General features: G+C 54.5%; 1 protein-coding gene and 1 long non-coding RNA gene across 11 annotated transcripts in view; one reads left to right on the top strand and one right to left on the bottom strand.

Moving 5' to 3' along the window:
• LOC310663235 overlaps positions 1–18,179 on the bottom strand; it is a 56,298-nt gene extending 38,119 nt beyond the window's left edge. The window contains exons 1-2 of the long non-coding RNA XR_014504414.1: positions 17,774–18,179; positions 7,299–7,566 (exon numbers count right to left, since the gene is read on the bottom strand). This is a non-coding gene — a long non-coding RNA (uncharacterized lncRNA). The remainder of the gene's footprint in view (positions 1–7,298; positions 7,567–17,773) is intronic.
• The window catches only part of MINK1 (misshapen like kinase 1), a 57,232-nt gene that overhangs the window by 33,059 nt on the left and 2,346 nt on the right, over positions 1–21,827 (top strand). The window contains exons 14-33 of one of the 10 annotated variants that reach the window (XM_083410028.1): positions 154–240; positions 610–822; positions 1,779–1,964; positions 3,309–3,605; positions 4,696–4,793; positions 6,011–6,172; positions 6,375–6,487; positions 8,226–8,314; positions 9,175–9,198; positions 10,853–11,025; positions 12,078–12,192; positions 14,134–14,280; positions 15,651–15,762; positions 16,544–16,702; positions 16,802–16,945; positions 18,980–19,114; positions 19,552–19,652; positions 20,067–20,216; positions 20,346–20,505; positions 21,418–21,557. In XM_083410028.1, the coding sequence (XP_083266154.1) occupies positions 154–240; positions 610–822; positions 1,779–1,964; positions 3,309–3,605; positions 4,696–4,793; positions 6,011–6,172; positions 6,375–6,487; positions 8,226–8,314; positions 9,175–9,198; positions 10,853–11,025; positions 12,078–12,192; positions 14,134–14,280; positions 15,651–15,762; positions 16,544–16,702; positions 16,802–16,945; positions 18,980–19,114; positions 19,552–19,652; positions 20,067–20,216; positions 20,346–20,505; positions 21,418–21,557 (2,805 nt within the window). The remainder of the gene's footprint in view (positions 1–153; positions 241–609; positions 823–1,778; positions 1,965–3,308; positions 3,606–4,695; positions 4,794–6,010; positions 6,173–6,374; positions 6,488–8,225; positions 8,315–9,174; positions 9,199–10,852; positions 11,026–12,077; positions 12,193–14,133; positions 14,281–15,650; positions 15,763–16,543; positions 16,703–16,801; positions 16,946–18,979; positions 19,115–19,551; positions 19,653–20,066; positions 20,217–20,345; positions 20,506–21,417; positions 21,558–21,827) is intronic. The other 9 variants (XM_083410031.1, XM_083410036.1, XM_083410032.1 and 6 more) reach the window with 9 other exon arrangements.

The following is a 21,827-nucleotide window of genomic DNA, read 5'->3' as shown; positions in this document are numbered from 1 at the left end:
TGTGTGGCGGTTCTGCCTGGGTGCGCTTTCTCTCCTCCTTCCTTCACCTGTTGCCCTCTCTCTCTCTCTCTCTCTCTCTCTCTCTCTCTGTCTGTCTCTCTTTCTCTCCCTCCCTTCTCTTTCTCTGTCCGCTGCCTTTCTCCCTCTGTCCAGGAGTATATCAGGCACAAGTTAGAGGAGGAACAGAGGCAGCTGGAAATCCTGCAGCAGCAGCTCCTCCAGGAACAAGCACTGCTGTTGGTAAAGAAAAGGAGGGGGGCTTCTTACTGCTCCTGCTGGGCCCCCCAAAAAAACCCTACTCCGAGGGGGAACCTCCTTCTTCAGCTGGGCACCAATGGGGGCAGGTGCTGGCCCTTTTTCCGGGGGGCTTGCAGACAGCTTATGGGTATGAGGGCTCTGCTCAGCTGGAGGCGGCGAGGCTTCTGGAATCCACAACAGGAGAGTGATCTTGTGTTCGAATCCTGATTGCATCTGTTTGCTCCCCTGTGAGAACACAGTGCTGGGTAAAGATGGGGACCCCTTTGGGCCTGATCCAGCCCTCTTGGCCTGTTCTGGGAGCCAGACTCCCTCCCCCCCAGTGCCCTCACCGGCTCCCCTCCTCCCTTCCAGGAGTACAAGCGCAAGCAGCTGGAGGAGCAGCGCCAGTCGGAGCGGCTCCAGCGCCAGCTGCAGCAGGAACACGCCTACCTGAAGTCCCTCCAGCAGCAGCAGCAGCTCCACAAGCAGCAGCAGCAGCAGCAGCAACAGCAGCAGGAGAAGAAGCCTCTCTACCACTACAACCGCAGCGCCAACCCCGCCGACAAGCCCACCTGGGCCCGGGAGGTAAGCCCCTGATCCAGTTCTGGGCACCACAGTTTCAGACATGATGGTTGGCAAGGGGAAATAGACGTGTAAAAGGAGAATTCCTGGGTGCCAGGACCCAAGATGGACTCAAGTGCTCTCTGGTGTGTGGACCCCAACAGAGATTTCAAATCACAACACACGCAGTAAAGGAAAGCCTGGAGATACAGGCTTTAGACCTTTAAAATATGGCTTTGTGAGTTTGTAAGGAAGCTCCCCTCTTCCCCTAGCATAGAGAAAGACCACACGTTTAGTAAGTTAGAAATGGTTTACTTGCAAACGCTCCAAAGGTCAGGTTCATGTGCTTTTCCGTACGTCAGCCAGAAAACACAGGCAGTAAAACTTGGCATGGTTACAGAGGTGAATGTTCCTAAAGTATTGGCATCGGAACGCAGTAGTGGCTTGTGAGAGCCATGAGGTCTGAGCTTGGAGCAACCAGCTCAGACCTCTTCACACAGTGAGCTCCTCAGGTAGACGGAAGGGGCACCATAGGCTTGATTACCCTCCTCAAGGAGGAGTGACCTAGCCAAGCCTGGCAGGGCAGCTTGCTCTATGGCATTAACCCCTTCACGCATTAATTAGACTTAAGCATGTTGGTTATGTGAGGCTGGTTGTCCCACAAAAAGGAAATTGAGAGGTGGGCAGAGGAGGGCAACCGAGAGAATGAAGGGTCTGGAAGCCAAGCCTTGTGAGGAACGGTTGAGGGAGTCGGGCATGTTTGGTCTGTTCTAGAGAAGACTGAGATGTTGCCACGACAGCCACCATCTAAAGGGCTCCCACCTGGAAGGTGGAGAAAGCTTGTTTTTTGCTGCTCCGGAGAGCAGGGCCTGAACCAACCGATTCAAATGGCAAGGAACAAGATTCCTGCATTGCATGGGGTTGGGCTAGATGACCCTGGGGGGACAGAGCCTCCCAACCCTGCCGTTCTGCGATTCCAGGTGGAAGAACGGACCCGCATGAACAAGCAGAACTCCGCCTCGCCGGTGGCCAAGACCAAACTGGGGGGCCCTGGGCCAGAGTCGGCCCCCCAGTCCCGCTCCGAGTCCGTGTCGCTCAACTCCTCCCCGGCCTCGCAGACTCCGCCTATGCAGCGCCCCGTTGAGCCCCAGGAGGGGCAGCACAAGGTGAGGGTCTCTAATGCCCCCCAAGTGAGCACAGGAGGACTTGCACAAACACCAGCCAGTCACCCCACCGCTCATTGCCATCCGCTGCTGCTGCTTCTCCTCCTTCTGCTCCCCCCTCATTGGCTGTGCTTTGACCTCTTTATCCCTGGGGGAGGGGGGGAGGATTAGCAGTGGGTCACCCCTTGGCCTCCTGGCCGGGCCCTGAGGATACACGGGAGGAGAGAGGGGGCACGTGGGGGTCCCCAGGCCTGCCGGGGATGGGAATCCAATGAACCTATGCTGCCAATTCTTGTAGTAGACCAGGATGAAGTAAGCAGCGCATAAGCGGCACACAAAACACTACCAAACCATCCTACGTTCTTAATCTTATATTAATAAACCAAAAATTGAGAGGACAAGGTACAAGATCTACTACAGAAGCCACAAACAGAAAACTCATTCAAATTGTGTCCAAAGGAAGATTCAGACTCATACATTAATGTAAGATTTTAGGGACGCGGGTGGCGCTGTGGGTTAAACCACAGAGCCTAGGACTTGCGGATCAGAAGGTCGGCGGTTCAAGACGGGTGAGCTCCCGTTGTTCAGTCCCTGCTCCTGCCAACCTAGCAGTTCAAAAGCACGTCAAAGTGCAAGTAGATAAATAGGTACCACTCCGGCGGGAAGGTAAACGGCGTTTCCGTGCGCTGCTCTGGTTTGCCGGAAGCAGCTTAGTCCTGCTGGCCACATGACCCGGAAGCTGTACACCGGCTCCCTCGGCCAGTAAAGCGAGATGAGCACCGCAACCCCAGAGTCGGCCACGACTGGTCTTAATGGTCAGGGGTCCCTTTACCTTTAATATAAAATTTAGTACATAGAATGGTTTGGTAGTGTTTTGTGTGCTGCCTATGCGCTTCTTACTTCATACTGGTCTACTACGGGGATGGGAATCTAGCAAGCAACACACACGGACCCTATTCCAAAGAGGGAGGCGCACTGTGGATCACACTTGGACCTTGGGGACCCGGGTTCAGATGCTGCCTCGGCTTGGGGGGGTGCTCTTGGGCTCCCAGCCTGACCTACCTCTCAGGGTTGTTGTTGTTGTTGTGGGGGTGAAATGAGGAAGGGGAGGAGAACCGTGGGCACTCTGCCGCCCTGAGGTGGGCTTTGAGGGCAAGGAATGAATGAGAGGGGAAGAATGAGACCTCCTGGGCTCTTGGGGAGGGCAGGGGGGGCCTGCAGGCAGTGGTGCTATGGCCGGCTTCAGAAGAGGAGGCAGGCCTGGTGGGGGAGCAGCTAGGCCCCCCTCCCCGTTCTCAGCCTCTGCCCCCTACCACCCTCCCTCCCTGCCCCCCTCTCCTTCCGCAGAGCCACCTGGCCCACCGCGTCCCCCTCAAGCCATACGCAGCCCCCGTCCCTCGCTCCCAGTCGCTGCAGGACCAGCCCAGCAAGAACATGGCCGCTTTCCCCGTCCATGACTCCTCCTCCTCCTCCGCCGCCTCCTCCGCCTCCTCCTCCTCCGCCCCATCCCCACCAAGGGCGGGCATGATCCGGCAGAACTCCGACCCCACCTCGGAGGGGCCCGCCCCACCGCCAAGCCGGCCCGCCACTGCCGCCGAACAGCGAGGACCCTGGGTCAGAATGGATCCCGAGGCCCCTCCCAAGGTAACGGCGGAGGGGCAGGGGGCTTGGGATGTCTGGGGGGGGCGTTGTCGTGGCAGAGCTTAGGGCCCCTGGGTCCTCTGGGGATGAAGAGGGCAAGAGGCACTGCAGCAAGAGCGTTGCCCCGTCCCCCTCCAGGCGTGGGAGAGCTCTGAGGTCATCTAGCCCAACCCCAAATTCCAGGCAGAGGCGGGACCCACCGGGAAGGTCTGCCCAAGAGCGATCAATGCTGTCCCAAGAGCTGCGGGGTTTACGTCGCAGATCCACCTCCCTCCCAAAGTGAGCTTGTCCTTTTCGTGAGATGACCGCATGTCCTGCATATGGCCCTGAGGGTGGGGTGCGTCGTTTGAGCAGCACATGCGCCCCAAGGTCCCTCCTGTACCCCACCCAACACACCCACCCCATCTCTCGGGAGGTTTTTGAAAGTCGCAGGGGGCATGGGAGTCGGGGCCTCTTTCTGCCTTGAGAGGCAAGGAAGGAGGAGCTCAGTTAAGCCAAGCGCATAGGCCAGCTGTGGAACTCCCTGCCACAAGAGGCAGAGACTGCCACCAACCTGAAAAAGAGACCTAGGCAAAGAGATGAGGAGGAGACGCCTATGGACGGCTGCTGGCCAGAGGTGCTCTGCTCAGCAGAGTGAGGCAGCCTCTCATCCCTCCTGTCTATCCCAGCCCATCTGGGTTCTCAGGTTACTGGGAGAGACGGGTAAGAGTGGCAGACTGCAGCCGCCTCATGCCACACGCTGCTGCGAGGGTCAGCCCTGACCCTCGGCTTCTGCCCTCTGAATCACAGCGATCATAGAATTGGAAGGGACCTCCAGGGGTCATCCAGTCCAACCCGCAGGAATCTCCGCTACAGCACCCAGAGCAAAGCACTCTGCATGCCCTTGGAGAGTAGAAAACCCGCGTCCCTCTTTTTCCTGATGGGAAGCTGAAGCAGAGGGGGAGAGAGAGAAGCCCTGAGCCCCAAAGGGTCTTAAAGTTGCCCCTCCCCATATGAGACCCTTGTCCCGGTTGAGGAGACAGGTGGCTTCCCTGGACCCCCCTCCATCCCACTCATGCTTTCTCTCCTCCTCCTCCTCCTCTGCCCCTTCTAGGTCCCCCAGCGAACGTCCTCCATCGCAACGGCACTCAACACCAGCGGGGCAGGGAGTGGTGGCGGTGCCATCCGGCCAGTCCACGCGGTCCGAGCCAGGTAAGATGATCCTGAGGTGCCCCGGGGGTCCAGCACTGCGCGCTGGGCCTCGATCCTGAGACCCACGTCATGTGGGGAGAGGCTGCAAGAGTCGGGGGGGAGCTGGGTCCTCTCAGGGAGGGAGGACCAAGGGGTCTGGGGGGGACCAGGACTCAGGGGTTCCCATTGATAGAGGGACCTCGTGCCAAGATAGGACTACAGAGTTTGCCAGGGAATGCCAGCCTGGCGCCATCGCTGGCAACTTCCAGGCAGAAACACTCTCAATGAAGCACTCTCTCATTTATTAACTTGTTTTGTAAAAATTATACACCTCTTGATTAAATACACACACACCTCAAAGTGATCTACAAAAGAGCATAAAACGATGAAATTATCGGTGAAAGCAGCTCTTTGAAACATTGGAAAGGTAGAATCTGCAATAAGCTATAAGAAACGGATTAAAACATTCTGAGCCGTTACGTCACTCTAAATAGCTGGACAGGCTGTGCCTAACCAAAAGCGTGTTTTGCAGGCGCCGAAAAGAGTCCCGTGCAGATTCTTTTCTGCCTGATGTCAATAGGCAGGGAGTTCTGTAGTGCCAGCAGGATTCTTTTTTTTAAAAAAATATCTTTTTATTGAGTTCTTTTTAAAACAAAAACATAAAAAATAAAAATACAAAAACGTACAGACAAAAGCAAAAACAAACAAAACAGTACATACAAAAAGAAAGCAGACACAAAACAAACCAACATTGATTCATAATATAACATTGATTGATCAAGCAAGCAGGATTCATTAGGCTGCTCTTTGTGAACATCCATGGTTTTAGGGTTTTTTATATATTGTTTTGGCTTTATTTAGGTTTGCAGTTTTGTGTAAAGCCCTTTTGAATTTCATTTACGCACAAAAAAAGACAAGCGAGGCCAACAAGTCATAGCAAAAGAACGGTACCTTGGGGGCCAGCTCTCTCTCCCCCCCGCCCCAACCGAAGTCCTCCACGTCCTGCAAGGGATGGATCCAGAGTATCCCAAACTCTTCTTTGGAAGGGTTGCCAAGACTGAGGGAAGCTCCCCCTTGACCCACGGCTGCCCTGGGGCCAGAGCAGACTTCGCACTGGCCTCCCCATCCCACACTGCAGGGCTGTAGGCACCTCTGATCCTCCCCCCCGACTCCTGGGGGGCGCAGCAGCGCAGGCCCCCTGCCCCCTTGACGTGCTTGTGTGCTCCTCCCCTCCGCAGGCCCCGTAGCAAGTCCGCCTGGCACATCCACATGCAGAGCCGGCTGGAGAGGGGCCCCCGGTGGGGGGGCCCTTCGCCAGCCCCTCCTCCTCCTGCCCCCCCGCAGCCCGCCCGCCGGACCCCGCCCCGGGACCCTCTGGCCCCCGTGCCAAACGCCAGTAGGTAATGACGGAGCAGGCTTGCTGGCCGAGCGGGGCTTCCTCTTCGGTGCGCTCTCTCTCTGCGCGGTGATGGGCTCTCTGCTGCTGATGCTGCTGGAGGTGCTGGTGGTGGGACAAAGCATTGCGGAACGAGGGGCGTGTGGAGTGAGTTGGGGGGCTGGGAAGGTGGCCTAAACTCAGAGGGGCGCCCTCTTTCCCCGCAGCAACCCCGACCTCCGGAGGAGCGACCCAGGATGGGAGAGGGCGGACAGTCTGCTGCAGTCCGGCACGGGCAACCTGCCCCAGGCTGGCTCTCTGGAGCGCAACCGCATAGGAGGTGAGGGGGCAGCCGGATCTGGGGTGACCTGGGGGGTGGGGAGGTGTTGCGTTCCCAAAGCAAAGAAGGATTGTACCTTGATTAGTAAAATACACAGGAGGCTTGACCAGCAAGACTCTGGGAGGAGGTGCCAATAATAATAATCCCTCTCCACCCCTTGACCCAGGTCGTTTTATTCACAAAAGAACTTTTTACACAGTGTCCGTAAGAACCAATCAGATTTCCTCTGAGCATTTCAAAAAAAAAACCCCACGTGGGACAAAGTCAGATCAGAAGAAATCCTGTTAACTACAAAGATGACTCTGAGCATGCATACATATCTGAGAGTCAATAAAACAGGACTAGAGGAGGAATGCGTTCAGCAAAACCCCGGAGGTCATAAACAGGCAGGAAAGGAAGGAAGGATGGATGGCAAGTAAAGTATATTTTATCACCTTCTACGTGAAACTCTATTTCCTGGCCCTAAGATTAACAAAGGGACGCGGGTGGCGCTGTGGGTTAAGCCACAGAGCTAGGACTTGCCGATCAGAAGGTCGGCAGTTCGATTCTCCCCTTGCTCGGTCCCAGCTCCTGCCCACCTAGCAGTTCAAAAGCACGTCAAAGCGCAAGTAGCTAAATAGGTACCACTCCGGCGGGAAGGTAAACGGCGTTTCCGTGCGCTGCTCTGGTTCGCCAGAAGCGGCTTAGTCATGCTGGCCACATAACCTGGAAGCTGTACGCTGGCTCCCTCGGCCAGTAAAGCGAGATGAGCGCCGCAACCCCAGAGTCGGCCATGACTGGACCTAATGGTCAGGGGTCCCTTTACCTTTACCTTAAGATTAACAAAACCAAGGAAAGGTACATCAAAGAAGCTACCTACTATCTTTATGGTCCAGGATGCCTGGTGGACAACTGGCCTGTGTTTAGAATGCTTCTACATTCCTGTCAGGCAGAGAAATAGCAAATGGCAGAGGTGGAGAGGCTTGTGGGATTTGATCAGGAATTACTGTCAATGAATCAAACCCAGTCAACGCAATGCTTTCACTGCTGACACAAATGGCTTGCTCCATATTTTTCATAATTCCTCATAGCAATCCCACCTGATCACTACAGGGAGGCGGCGCCCAGTTCCCTGGGCTTTCCTCCTTGGCATCGCACGAAGCTGCCTCCTACAGCGTTGTCCGCACTGGCTGGCAGCAGCGGTTCCCCCAGGCGTCTGGCGAGGGCACATTCCCAGCACCCACAAACGCTTTGTCCATCTGACCAGCAAGCAGCGGCTCGCTAGGTTTTCAGGCAGGAAATCGTGGAGTTGTAGGGTTGGAAGGGATCCCACCGGTCATCTAGCCCAACCCCACAGGAATATCTCCCAGCCGTACCTGGAGAGGCCGGCAGGGATTGAACCCGGGACTCTCTCCTTTCACTGGAATAGGTAGCAAGGCACTAAGCCCACAGCCCCCCAGGTGAACCACGGCCCCCTTTTCTTCCACACCCACCCACCCAACAGAGAAGTTCTGAAATGGTGCCCTCTGAATGCTCTCCTTCGCGATCAGGGCTTGGTGTTTCCGTCACCTGGTGTCCGATGATTGGCAGGTGGGAGACAGTGGTCCGTGGAGGGTCAGCCGCTTATAGATCCAGTCTGCTGACCGGATTCGGTTCCCCACTCCTGCCTAAGCCCCCCTTGTTCCATTGGAGGGGGGTATTTCACAACGTCTGTGCCCTTTGGGGTCTCTCTGACGCCTCTCCCCCTCTGCTTCTCCAGCCCCCCTGAAATTGGACAGCTCTCCGATCCTGCCGCCAGGGAACAAGCCCAAGGGGGATGACCACCGGTCCCGGCCTGGGCGGCCAGCGGTGAGTACTCTCTGAGGAAGGGAGGAGGCCCGTAGCCCCTTCTGCGTCCGTCTCCCCTCTCCCCACCACTCTAGCCTGAGGAGTCCACCCAGGGGGGGCCCATTGGGCTCCGTCGTGGAATCATGGAACCGTATGTTTGCAAGGGACCCCCAAAGGCCATCCAGCCCGCCCCCCACCCCTGTGATGCAGGAATCACAGCTCAAGAATCCCATCCAACCTCTGTTTTCAAACCTCCCAAAATTTAGTTGGAATCTCAGAAAGTTCTCCGCGTGCACCCAAGTTGGGGGGGGGGATGTTGCACCGCAGCCCCATTTTGTAGGGAGTAGAGGATTGCAGGGGAAGCCGGGGGAGGGGGAGAGGAAACTGGGGGGGGGGGCACACCTTTAGTTTTTGGGCAATTGGAGCATGTAATCTCTTGGGCCCCTTCTCTGTGGCCTTCCTTGCACGCTCTGCCTTGAAAAGGTTTTAAACGGAATTTGGGGTTTTCTTTACTCCCCTTTTTCCTCTGGGGAAGGGCATGACCGGAGAGTGTGTGTGTGTGTGTGTGTGTGTGTGTGTGTGTGTGTCCTCAAATCCTCCCCTCTGACCCATAGGGGCCTGGCCCTTTTCCCTCCTGGATTTTTCCTTCTCTTCCTCTCTCTGACTCTCGCTCTCTTCCTCCCTTGACAACTAGAAATTTGCCCTGAAACTTGCAAGCGACGAGGGGGAGGTGGCTGGGGTGTTGACCCCCGAAGGCTGGGGCTGGGGGTGGGCAGGGGGGTAGAGCATAGGGATCTACCTGGTGGGGAGCGGCCTAACTTCTCTGCCCTTTTTCTCTTCCTCTTCTTCCTTCCCTCTTTCCCTCCTTCTGCACGACTCAGAGCTATAAGCGGGCAATCGGAGAGGTTAGTGCCCCCACGTCCTCAGTCTCTCTCTCTCTCTGCTGCCCCCAAACCACCATGTCCTGCTGCCGCATTGTGAGATCATGAAGTCTTCCCTGATCATCCCCCTTCCTCCGTGGGCATCACTCCCCCCTCTGCATCTTTACCCCCCCCCCTCACTCTCTTGGACCTTTCCCAGTTCCCCTTGCTGCTTTCGCTCACAGCTTCTGGCTCGGTTTGGGGCAGGGGGTGGAACTGTGGCCTGGAGGAGAAAGGACTGGCAGGCAGCGCAGCTAATCGGCCACCGTTCTATTTATTTTTATATATTTACGCCATTTATATAGACCCCACCCCACCGCTTCATTGAATGTTTCCAGCCCCAGGGCAGGGAAGCAAACTCACCAAACTGAAACAGAGAAAAGCCATGCGCAAAACCTACAGAATCATGTAAACGGGACCCGTAAGCAACTAAGCACAGAAATGAAATGGGAAATCATAATTCCAATTCAACAAATTTCGGGCCTCAAGCTCAGCAGGGCTGCCGAGTGGAATTGCTGGACTCCCTGCCCCCCCCCCCCCAGTTGACTCAGGCGCCATTTGGGGATCACCGGCCTCACCCCACGGGTGGAGCACCCCACGTTTTGCTTGAGCACTGGTTTGATTAGGCGTCTCTCACATGACGTGGGCCCAAGAACCCAAGAAACTTGGCTTTCTCCTCCCACTCTTTTTCCTTCGGGGGGGGGGGGGTTCTTTGTTTGGTTTTTCAGATTGATATTTTACAGTCGCATATCCAGCATACAACATAAAAACAAGATTCCAAGGAATCTCTTGGACTTCCCTCCTCCCCTTTGTGTGTCCTGCTGTCAATCATTTCCTCCTGCGTCTTTTATGATATCCAAATCTAAAGTTCACCATTAAGCTACAAGTGATATTCCAATCCTACTAACGATTTTAACTGTTTACAATAGTCTTTAAGATTAAGTTATAAATTTCCCCAATTCCTTATTAAAAAGGTTGAGCAGAGCAGAAAAGGGGGGGGGGGTAGGGGATCGTTGGGACGCAGGTGGCGCTGTGGTCTAAACCACAGAGCCTAGGGCTTGCCGATCGGAAGGTCGGCGGTTCGAATCCCCGCAATGATGGGGTGAGCTCCCGTTGCTCGGTCCCTGCTCCTGCCAACCTAGCAGTTCAAAAGCACGTCAAAGCGCAAGGAGATAAATGGGTACCACTCCGGCAGGAGGGTAAACTGTGTTTCCGTGCGCTGCTCTGGCTCGCCAGAAGCGGCTTCGTCCTGCTGGCCACATGACCCGGATGCTGTACGCCGGCTCCCTTGGCCAATAAAGCGAGATGAGCGCCGCAACCCCAGAGTCGGCCACGACTGGACCTAACTGTCAGGGGTCCCTTTACCTTTAGGGATTGATAACTGGGGTTTTTGTTGGGGCTTGGGTGGGTGGCAGGAGAGGCTGGCGCTGGCTTCCTGCTATGTCTGTCGCAAACTGCGCCCACTGGGCAGTCCTCTTGGTGGGGTGGGGTCTCCATTGCAGGCAGGCCAGCTCCCATGCAAGCTTGCTTCGTGTTGTTCCCACCTGCGCGCGCGCTCTCTCTCTCTCTTTCTCTCTCTCTCTCCTTCCTCCTTTGCCTCCCTGCGGCAGCCGTGACCCCCTACCTCTCCTCTCCGCAGAACTTTGTGCTGCCCAAGGACCGCCTGGAGGAGGCAGCCCCCAAGCCCCTCAAGAAGGCCATGGACTACTCCTCCTCCAGTGAGGAGATGGACTCGAGCGAGGAGGAAGAGGAAGAGGAGGAGGAAGGAGAAGGGGAGCGCTCCGAGCCCACGGCAGACACTCCGGGGACCAGGTGAGGCCAGGGGCCGTGAACGCGCTGGCGCTTTTGGGGAGCGCCTGGGTGCACGCAAGGAGGTCAGGGGAGCCCCGCGGTGGCAGGAGGATCAGGACCAAAGGGGGAAGGGAGCCCCCAAGCAGGGCTTGTGTCCGGTGGCAGCGCTCTTCCTCCTCATGAGTCTCTCCAAGGGGCTTTCAGAGAGGCCGAAGGTGCATGAGAAGAGCGCCTGCTGGACCAGCCCCATAACCCACCCAGGCCAGCATCCTGTTCCCACAGCCAGGTGCCCATTATGGGATACCTGCAAGCAGGATCCGAGCGCAAGAGCAGCGGCGCCCAGCATTCAGAACCATCGCTGCTTCCATCCGTGGAAGCAGAGCCAAGCCATCTCCTCCATGAATCAGTCTGAGTTGTTGGCCCTCGCTGCCTCCTGCAGCAGGGAGTTCCGTAGTTTAAACCTATTCAGTGTGAAGGACTTTCCCCCCTTTTTTTATATTCAGCTTCATTGGACCCTCACAGGTTCTAGACCAGGGGTCCCCAAACTAAGACCTGCGGGCCGGATAAGGCCGGAGGGACTTGTTTATCCGGCCCACGGTAACCCCCGCTGCCGCCACCCGTTCTTACCGGCGCTGCGCTGCACGGCTGCCCACTTTCGGGTCGGAGGAGCACCGGAAATTAACTTGTGCGCATGCGCAAGCATTATTTCCGGTGCACATCCGGGTCGGAGGAGGCCCGTACACATGCGCACAAGCTATTTCCGGTGCTCCTCCGACCCAGAAGTGCGCCAGAAATCGTGTGTGTGCACGCGTTGGGCACGTGCTCCTCCAGCCCGCCGCACAACCGGCGCTGGAGACACCGGCCTGAGGCACGGTAAGTTTGCTGAGCCCTGTTCTAGTGTTATGGGGGGGGGGCGACTCTCCTTTGTCCTCTTCCCTTTCTTGTTGGGTCTGCTTCCAAGGGCCGAGCCTGGTGGTGCACCTCTGGGCGGGGGCGAGGAGGAGGAGGAGGCAGGATTAATGTGGCTGCTTCCATCTGTCTTCTGACCTCCCCTCTCTCCCTCCCTGTGGCAGAGACGGCGACACGGACTCCGTGAGCACCATGGTGGTGCATGACGTGGAGGATCTGACAGGCGGCAGTGGCGGTTCAGAGAGCTCCTATGGCGAGGGCACCATGCTGGTGCAGCGGGTGAGAATCACGCTTCGCAGCCTCCGTCCTGTTTGTGTGTGTGTGTGGAGGGGTGATCCCTTCCCTGGCCTCTCCCTCTTCCGGCTGGGAGGTGCAGCAACTGCTTCCTGGGGGTACAGAAGTCCTAAAACCATCTAGCCCTGTTAGAATTCCAGCTCCGTGACTGCAGTCATGGGATTGTTGTCTTTCACATATGTTTTGACTCCACCGCGTGGGAAGTGACGGAGACAGGATGTTTGTGTTCCTGTGTTCTGTGAAGTGGGACTGTTGTCCTTTGTTCTTTTGCTCTTTGATGCTAGAGAGAGAGGGAGCCACGTTGCAGTGCTCCGTGTGTCTTTATATGTAACAAAAGTAGATTAGCCAAAATGCTGAGTTGCTGAGGTCTGTCACGAAAAGCTGTGAAGACTCTGCGGATCCCTAAGTGTGCCGATGTCTGTTGGCATCAGTCGCTGTGATGTTCGGGCTAAAGAAAGCTTTTGAAGCTCCCAAACGATCGACCAGGAGGGACAGAACATGCCAGTCGGGCATGTGTCTCTGCCAGGGTCCTACTCGTGTGTAGGCTGAACTCCTGACAAGCCCAACCCCTTGCAATGCAGGAATCTCAGCTAAAGCATCCATTACAGACAACCATCCAACCTCTGCTTAAAAACCGCCAATGAAGAGAGTCCACCGCCTTCTGGGGTCACTGAATTGTAGAGCTGGAAGGGGACCAGCGCTTTTTTCCTGGGGGGGACGCATACCCCTAAACATTTTGGGAATTTTAAGTTCGGCCTCATTGAGGGGCAGTATGAGTAGGAAAAGGAAAGTACCCCTAAACATATTTTTTTTAAGGAAGAAAGCACTAGAAGGGACTCCAGGGGCCATCTAGTCCAGCCCTCGGAGCCAGAGGAAGGAATGCCACCTCCTCCCTCCTCACCCCACAGGGCCCCTTGCCCTCCTTTTCTCCACAGCTTAAAGCAGGAGGTGCTGCCATTTGAATGGAGGGCCCGATTTGACCCTGTACCGCTGGGGGCTGGGCTAGATGACCCTTGGCCCCCTCCCTTCCAACTTCAGTTCTATGATAAGGACTCTGCAGGAGGGGAGCGTCTTACTTTGGGTCCTGAGGCTTTTATATTTATTCATTTGTGACATGCCCCAAGGCCCCAGGGCATGGGCGATGTGTTAAAGCACAATATATATATATTTTAATGCTTTTTATTGAGTTTACTTTAACACAAACAAAATAAATACACTGAAGTTCTACAATCCTATGTACACTTATTTTCTCGATGCTCTGTTGAGCATAGACTTCCTCCCTTCAACAGGTTTTCATATTAATCTTTCATTTCCCACAGATTCTTAATAACTTCCTATTCACATCATAAGATTTATTTTAATCCTACTACAGTCTTTAAACTTCTGCAATTATTACATATTTACTCCACTCACGTCTGGACTTCGTTTCCTCTTGATTACGGATCCTGTGGGTCAGTTTTGCTAATTCCACGTATTCGACCATTTTTGCCTTCCACTCCACTAATGTTGGTCTTTCCTGAGCTTTCCATTTTGGGGCTACTAAGATTCCGGCGGCAGTCGTAGCCTACATGAATAATCTGTGGCACAATATTTAAAACAGCTTGAGGCCATAAGAATGAGGTGGCTCCCAAAACATTATGCCTCACGTGTCAAAAGCCAGGGCAAAGGGGTGGCGTCCGCAGCTGGTCTCCACCACCGTGGGGGGTTAGAAGCTTGCTGGGTGATGGTGAGGATGATTTAAAGGGGGGCGGCAGGAAGCTCAGCACTCCAAACAAGACACCAAACTCTGCACCTACCGGGCCTGTGTGTGTGTCGTACTCCGAGCACCACGGGGGCTGCAAGACCCTCCCCACCACCGATGGGGCTAAAGGGCTCCATTTCTCCCTCCCCGCTGTCTTGACACCCCTTTTCCCCTCCCTCTCGCAGACCCCCGAAGAGGAGCGGGGCCTCCTGCACAGCGACAGCAATGGCTACACCAACCTGCCGGACGTGGTCCAGCCCAGCCACTCGCCCACCGAGGCCAAGAGCAGCAGCAACGGTTCCTCCTCGCCGGCCAAGGACACGGCCACTGACGTGAGTTTGGGGAATAATAATAATAAATTTTATTTATACCCCGCCCTCCCCGGCCAGAGCTGGGCTCAGGGCGGCTAACACCAATAAAATCACAGTAAAAACATAATAGGTAAAAAACTAATTTAAATGCAGGCTAAAATGCAATTTAAAAAGAGGGAGGAAGGCTTGCTCCGGGCCTCCCGCTTCCTTTCTCCTTTGGCTTGCAGTGACTCCTCCTTGTAGGGCCGTGGCCCTACATTCCCCCTCCCCTTTGCTCCAGCTCTCTGCATCTGAGTGAGGGGGAGCAGCCACCGTCTGCCTGAGGTTTGGTGCTGTGGGGCATTTGGGCTGCTCCGCAGTGCCTTTGTGGGGTGGAGTTGCAGCCCTTTGCTCTTAGCGTTAAATAAGTTGGAGTTCTTGTTATTAAATATACCAAGAAAAAAGCACACCAAAAACTCCAATATAAGTTTCAATAGTGGGAGTGGTCCCTACTCTCAAATCAATAGTCAGTTGTAACAAAAACTAAATCCATTCAAAAGTATGTATTCTGTCAAGGATTACAAACTCAAACAGAGATTACAAACTCAAACTCATAAGAATATGTATAACACAATAATTCCTGCGATGGGGTGAGCTCCCGTTGCTCTGTCCCAGCTCCTGCCAACCTAGCAGTTCAAAAGCCACCAGTGCAAGTAGATAAGTAGGTACCACTGCAGCAGGAAGGCAAACGGCATTTCTGTGCACTCTGGCTTCCGTCACGGTGTCCCATTGCGCCAGAAGCTGTTTAGTCCTGCTGGCCACATGACGCTGAAAGCTGTTTGTGGACAAACGCCGGCTCCCTCGGCCTGATGAGCACCGCAACCCGAGTCACCTTTGACTGGACTTAACCATCCAGGGGTCCTTTACCTCTTACCTTCACCTCCTCCATGAATCTGCCCAGTCCTCTCTTAAAGCCCCCTGGGTTTGCTGGCCATTGCTGCATGAGCCGTTCCAAGCAGGACTTAAGCAGAAAGAGATGCTGGCGGTTGTGGGGTTCTTTTAAAAAAATTTTCAATGCAAGAATTTACAATTCTTGGGATTCTCATGGCAATTGTTCCAAATTGTGCAAAACCACAAACGGCTTGCAGCTAGTTTTTTTTAAACCGTAGGCAGTAGTTGTAATAAAATGTGAGATTCTGCAAACTCTAACCTTTTATCCAAAGCAGGCAGAGAAGGAAAGTTCAGGGAGTTAAAGCAAATTAAACAAACCACTCATGGTCCTTGGGCATTTGGGCTTGTGGGGGCAGTGCAGGGGCCGGCATTGGAAGCCTCCTTCCTCCAGGCATTGGATATCGTCCCCTAACCTGCTTCTGTCTCTCTCTCACTGCACCCCTCTCCCCCCTCAATTGCAGTACCAGTCAAGGGGGCTGGTCAAGGCTCCCGGAAAGAGCTCCTTCACGATGTTTGTGGACTTGGGCATCTACCACAGCTCGCCTGGAGGGGGCGACACCATCCCCATCACTGGTGAGACCTTGCAGGGAGGGGAGATGGGGAGGGGAGGGGTGTCCCTTGGCCTGCTTCCTCCCGCACGAGAGCCTGTGCTGCACAGAGTTGTCGTTAAAAAAACAGACAGATCCATGTTGCAGGCCTAGAAATTTTTATTTCAAACAATACTCATAGTCAGTGGAGCGGGACACTTCAGACAATGGCAAAAAGATGTTTCTAGATTTACCTGGCAAGGGAAGGAACCAAGGATTAAGTATAAATTACTACAGATGCAAAAGAAAGAGGAGGATTTTCGCGGCCGGATTTGAAATTATATTATGAAGCATCCTGTCCCTGCAGGCTGCGGGAGTGGATAACATTCAAAAATACAGATATTTTGGACCTTGAGGGTCATGACAACAGATTTGGATGGCGTGCATCTTTATGGTACAAGAAGACCAAAGTGCATAAAGGGTTTTTGAATCATTTGGTAACAAAATCCATTTATGGAAGGTCCCAGGTTTAGTCCCCAAAGATAGCATCTCCAGGTAGGGCGGGGAGCTTGATACAAGTCCTCACGTAGAATCGTAGAGCTGGAAGGTACCCCAGGGGTCATCTAGCCCAACCCGCCGTGATGCAGAAAGCGCAGGTCAAGAATCCATGACGGACAGCCGTCAAGGCTCTCTTGAGAAGAGGCCGCCGCCGCCTTCCAGCAAAGGAGACCCTCAGGCAGCTCAGCTCCCCCCTCCCACTCCCCCACCCCTGGAGCAAACTAGGAAGGCTTGACCTGTGTGATTCCTCTTTCTTTCCACCCGCAAAGCGTTTGACCCGGGGCGGCTGGAGCAGCTGCAGCTGGAGGCGCGGAAGGGCTCTGTGGTCAATGTGAACCCCACCAACACGCGGCCCCACAGCGACACCCCCGAGATCCGCAAGTACAAGAAGCGCTTCAACTCGGAGATCCTTTGTGCCGCCCTCTGGGGTGAGGAGGCAGGGACCCTTGGGTGGGCCAGGGCACGGCTGCCCCTCCCAACCCCCCCCGGCCTCTCCCTCACCCTCTGCCTCGGTGCCCACGCTCTAGGGGTCAACTTGCTGGTGGGGACCGAGAACGGGCTGATGCTCCTGGACCGGAGTGGGCAAGGCAAGGTCTACACCCTCATCAACCGGCGCCGCTTCCAGCAGATGGACGTCCTGGAAGGGCTCAACCTCCTGACCACCATCTCGGGTGAGGAGTGGGACCGGCCTAGGCCCACTAGGGCCTCCCCATAAGCCCCCCCCCCCCTCCGGCAGCCCTGTACTTCTTGATATGGGCACACAGCAAGGTTCAGGGAGAAGAAGTCTCGAGTCCCAGAGGGAGAGGGGGCTTGTAGCGTTCCCAAAACAAGGAAGGATTGGACCCTGATTGATAGAATACACACAAGGCTTGACCAGCAAGACTCTGGGAGGAGGTGCCAGTAATAATAATAATAATAATAATTCCTGTCCACCCCTTGGCCCAGGTCGTTTTATTCACAAAAGAACTTTTTACACGGCACGTAAGAACCCATCAGATTTCCTCTGAGCATTTCAAAACCCCACGTGGGACAAAGTCAGATCAGAAGAAGTTCTTTTAACTACAAAGAAACTATTTCCTACTTGAGCATGCATAGTAGTTCAGAGTAAATAAAAGAGGAAGCAATGAGGAATGCTTTTAGGAAACTCTGGAAGTCATAAACAGGAGAGGACAGAAGGATGACAAGGAAAGAGAATTTACCATCTCCTTGTGAACTCTCTTCCTGGCCCTTAAGATCTATCTAAAGATGAGCAAACTACAATAGCTACATCAAAGCTAACTATCATCTTTATGACCCAGGATGCCTGAGGAAGCAACTGGCCTGTGTTTCAGAATCCTTATACTTGCCTGTCAGGCAGAGAAATAGGACATAGACGCCGTAGAGGCTTATGGGATTTGATTAGAAATTATTGTCAATGAATCAAACCCAGTCAACGCAACGCGTTCATCGCGGACACAATGGCTTGCTTCCTATTTTATAATTCCTGATAGTAATCCCACCTGACCCCCACACTCTGGATATTGGCACTCCTACAGGGGCTACAGGATGTCAGAGACTGGTGGGATTCTGCGGAGGGTGCACCCCAGGGGAAAGGGGGCTGGAGTCTGACTGGGGAGAGGGGGCCAGTGATTTGTGGGGAGCTGCCCCGGCCAGCAGGCAGGAGTCTGAGGCAGGAGAAGCTTCAGAGCTGGAGAGGGGCACAGAATGGGGTGGAAATAGAGGAGGAAGAGGCAGGTCCCGCAAAGGAAGGGCCCAGAGGCTTCCCCACCCGCTCCTTCCCCCCTGTCTCCCGGAACCAGTAGGGGGGTGAAAAGGGAGGAGCAGAGGAGGTTTCCACGCAGGCGCAGTCTCTGGCTGCCTGTGTTGCAGGGAAATGCATTTTATGGTGGCAACTACTCTGTAGCTCCCGGACGCTGTGGAAGCGGCTCATCAGTGTTAACTTGGCAATAAGGACTTTTTTTTAATATAATAATATTTATTAGTTTTCCAACAAATTAAACATAACACCACCAAAAACGAAAAAAGAAAAAACATACAATAATACAGAGAAAGAAAAAAAAAGGGGGGGAACTAACATACAAACTAACAACACTAACATACAACTAACTAAACAAAACAAAAACCATTTCAATATCTTATCTTTCTTTTACTAATTTCCACGACCTCCTCACACCTCCCTTTTTGTATTCCACTTCGTTACTTGTTTCAGCAATTCCTTTCCATCTTCCTCTGTTTTCTATCCTATAATTGTCTTAACACATTCTAACCTTATTTTTCCCTTTAATACTCTAATAATCTATTTATACTTAATTCCTTATAACATTTCTACTAAAGCCATATAACTTCATTCCAACACTTTTCTAACATTCATAAATTTTATAGTATTTCTGTAAATCGTCTTTAAACTTTTTCCAATCCTCTTCCACTGACTCTTCTCCCTGGTCTCAGATTCTGCCATTAACTTGGCAATAAGGACTTGACTCTCTGCCATGGGCATCCCTTCGGCTGCCAAGCGCCTTGATGCGGAAGCACAGCCCTGCCCAAGGAGAGGGCTCTGGAACTGTAGGCCACAGGAATCTCTTGCACACACACGTCCTGCAGGAAACCACACCCCCCGACACCCCTGTCCCCCCCCCCATTTCCCTCCCCTGACCTGTGAATAAAGGATCCTTGGTTCTCTCTCTTCCCCCCGCCCCACCCCTTAGGGAAGAGGAACAAGCTTCGCGTCTACTACCTCTCCTGGCTGCGGAACAAAATTTTGCACAACGACCCCGAAGTGGAGAAGAAGCAAGGCTGGACCACCGTGGGGGACATGGAGGGCTGTGTCCACTACCGCGTGGGTAAGTGGGGCGCGGGTCCCGGGCTGAGCGGTCGGGGCCAGGAGACCCTCATCCCACCCCAGGGGGCAGACACGTTGACAATGCAGCCCAGAAACCACCTGCCAGGGGAAGAATCAAATTTGGCCAAACCCACCAATTACGGTAATGTTGATGGCTCAATGAGTAGCCCAGGTGCAGGATCCAAGCACAAGAGCAACACTCCCCCCCTCCTGCAATTCCCAGTTACTAGGATCCTGGTTGGCGGCCATCCCTGTCTCCAGTGGCAGGGAGTTCCACAGTCCAACGATCCATCTCTCATGGCCAAGCCCGCCCTGTCATTTTTGAACCCAGCACGGGAAGCCCTTTGAGCCTGGAACTGCCCCAGGTTATGAAGGGAAGGTGTGGGGTCCAGCCCTAACATTCTCGCCCCCCCCCCCTTCCTGGTTCTTTTCCCTCAGTGAAATACGAGCGGATCAAGTTCCTGGTCATTGCACTCAAGAACTCAGTGGAAGTCTATGCCTGGGCACCCAAGCCCTACCACAAATTCATGGCCTTCAAGGTACTGGGGACGCTGGAATCGGGGGGGGGGGGCCCTGGGGGAGAAGGAAGCCTTTGGGGCTCTGCTGAAATCTGCACGGCAGGGCCCCTGATTTTCAGCGTGGGGAGCAGGTTTTGATAGCAGCGGGAGCCTCACAAAAGTGTGGCTTGGCTGGAAGGATCAGGGGAGAGGGGGCTGATTTGGTGACTGGGAGGAGAGCGTCCGAGTTGGACAGGGCACCCAGGGGCCATCTAGCCCTGCCCCCGGGTGCAGTGAAGGGGTGACTGCTGAAGAACCCCTAACAGGTGTGGCATCCACCCCCTTCCGAGGTCATAGGATTGTGGCGTTGGAAGGGGTCCTGGGTGACTCCTCGTGGCCAGAACACCCCCCCACACACGCAACACCCTTCCTGCCTCCCCCTGCTTTGTCTTCCAGTCTTTTGCTGACTTGCCTCACCGGCCGCTGCTGGTGGAGCTGACGGTGGAGGAGGGCCAGCGGCTCAAAGTGATCTACGGATCCTGTGCCGGCTTCCACGCCATCGACGTGGACTCAGGAAACAACTACGACATCTATATACCAGTACATGTAAGTCTGGCCAGCGGGCGGAAGAGGGGAGAAGGCTGTGGGGGTTGGCTGGTGGGCCTCATTTAAGCCTTCCTTCTCTTCCTCCTCCTCCTCCTTCTCCTTCTCCTCCTCCTCCTCCTGCCGCCCCAGATCCAGTCACAGGTCACCCCCCATGCCATCATCTTCCTGACCAACACCGAAGGGATGGAGATGCTCCTTTGCTACGAAGACGAGGGCGTCTACGTCAACACCTACGGGCGCATCATCAAGGACGTCGTGCTGCAGTGGGGGGAGATGCCCACCTCTGTCGGTAAGCCTGGAGCAGCAGGGGGCGCTCGGGGGGGGCGCGATGTGTTTCGTTCCAAAAGCAAGGAAGGATTGGACCCTGATTAATAGAATACACACGAGGCCTGACCAGCAAGACTCTGGGAGGAGTGCATATAATAATAATTCCTCTCCACCCTCCGGCCCAGGTCGTTTTATTCACAAAAGAACTTTCAAACAGTGTTCATAAGAACCAATCAGATTTCCTCTGATGTGGGACAAAGCCAGATCAGAAGAAATCCTGTTAACTACAAAGACTACTTTGAGCATGCATGCATATGTGAGAGTAAATAAAACAGGACTAGAGGAATGCATTCAGGTCATAAACGGGCAGGAAAGGAAGAAAGGAAGGCAAGGAAAGAGTATTTACCATCTCCTTGTGAACTCTCTTCCTGGCCCTTAAGATCCACCTAAAGATTAACAACTACATCCTTATGTACTGAGGATGCCTGATGAAGCAACTGGCCTGTGTTTCAGAATGCTTATACGTGCCTGTCAGGCCTAGAGAAAGCAAATGGCAGAGGTGGAGAGGCTTCTGGGATTGGATCAGAAATTATTGTCAATGACTCAAACCCAGTCAACTCAAGGCTTTCATCGCAGACACAATGGCTTGCTTCATATTTCATAATTCTTCATAGCAATCCCACCTGACCACTACACAGCGTGTGTTTCGGTACTCTAATCTGGAAGCTGCCAGAGGGCGGTGGCCATGTCTCCTGGGCCCCAAAGGGGCTGTAGCTGGCAGAACAGCTGGAGCTGGGCAGAGGCTCTCCTGGCCCCCGGGGCATCCCGTGACAGAGTTGCATTCGGGACCCATTGCTGAGCTGCAGCCGCTTCCTGTCTTCCTTCTTGACGAGGAAGACTCACGTGTCCCCCTTTCTCTCCCCCTGCCCCTCAGCTTATATCTGCTCCAATCAGATCATGGGTTGGGGCGAGAAAGCCATTGAGATCCGCTCGGTAGAGACGGGGCACCTGGACGGCGTCTTCATGCACAAGCGGGCGCAGCGCCTGAAGTTCCTGTGCGAGCGCAACGACAAGGTGGGTGCGAGTCACGCCTCCTGGATCCAGCCCCGCCAGACTCCACTTGAGCAGAGAGCTGGGGGCCGGTGGGGCATGTGTGTGTGTGTGTGTGTGTGTGTGTGTTTGTGTGTGTTTTATTGTCTCAAGGCACAACTGCACCATCCCGGCTGGCTCTATTTGCTGCTGCCTGCAGGGTGGAAGAGATACCCGGAGAGGAGGGGGTGCTCGTGGCCCTCCCCCCGCCAATCTCCCCTTCCTCTTTGCTGCATCAGTCAGGCTTCTGGATCA

This window comes from Podarcis tiliguerta (genome assembly GCF_965153285.1).
Source record: "Podarcis tiliguerta genome assembly, chromosome: 13".
In the NCBI taxonomy this organism is placed as follows: Eukaryota; Metazoa; Chordata; class Lepidosauria; order Squamata; family Lacertidae; genus Podarcis; species Podarcis tiliguerta.
The sequence above is the reverse complement of the archived record's forward strand: the minus strand, read 5'-3'. Positions and strand labels throughout refer to the sequence as shown.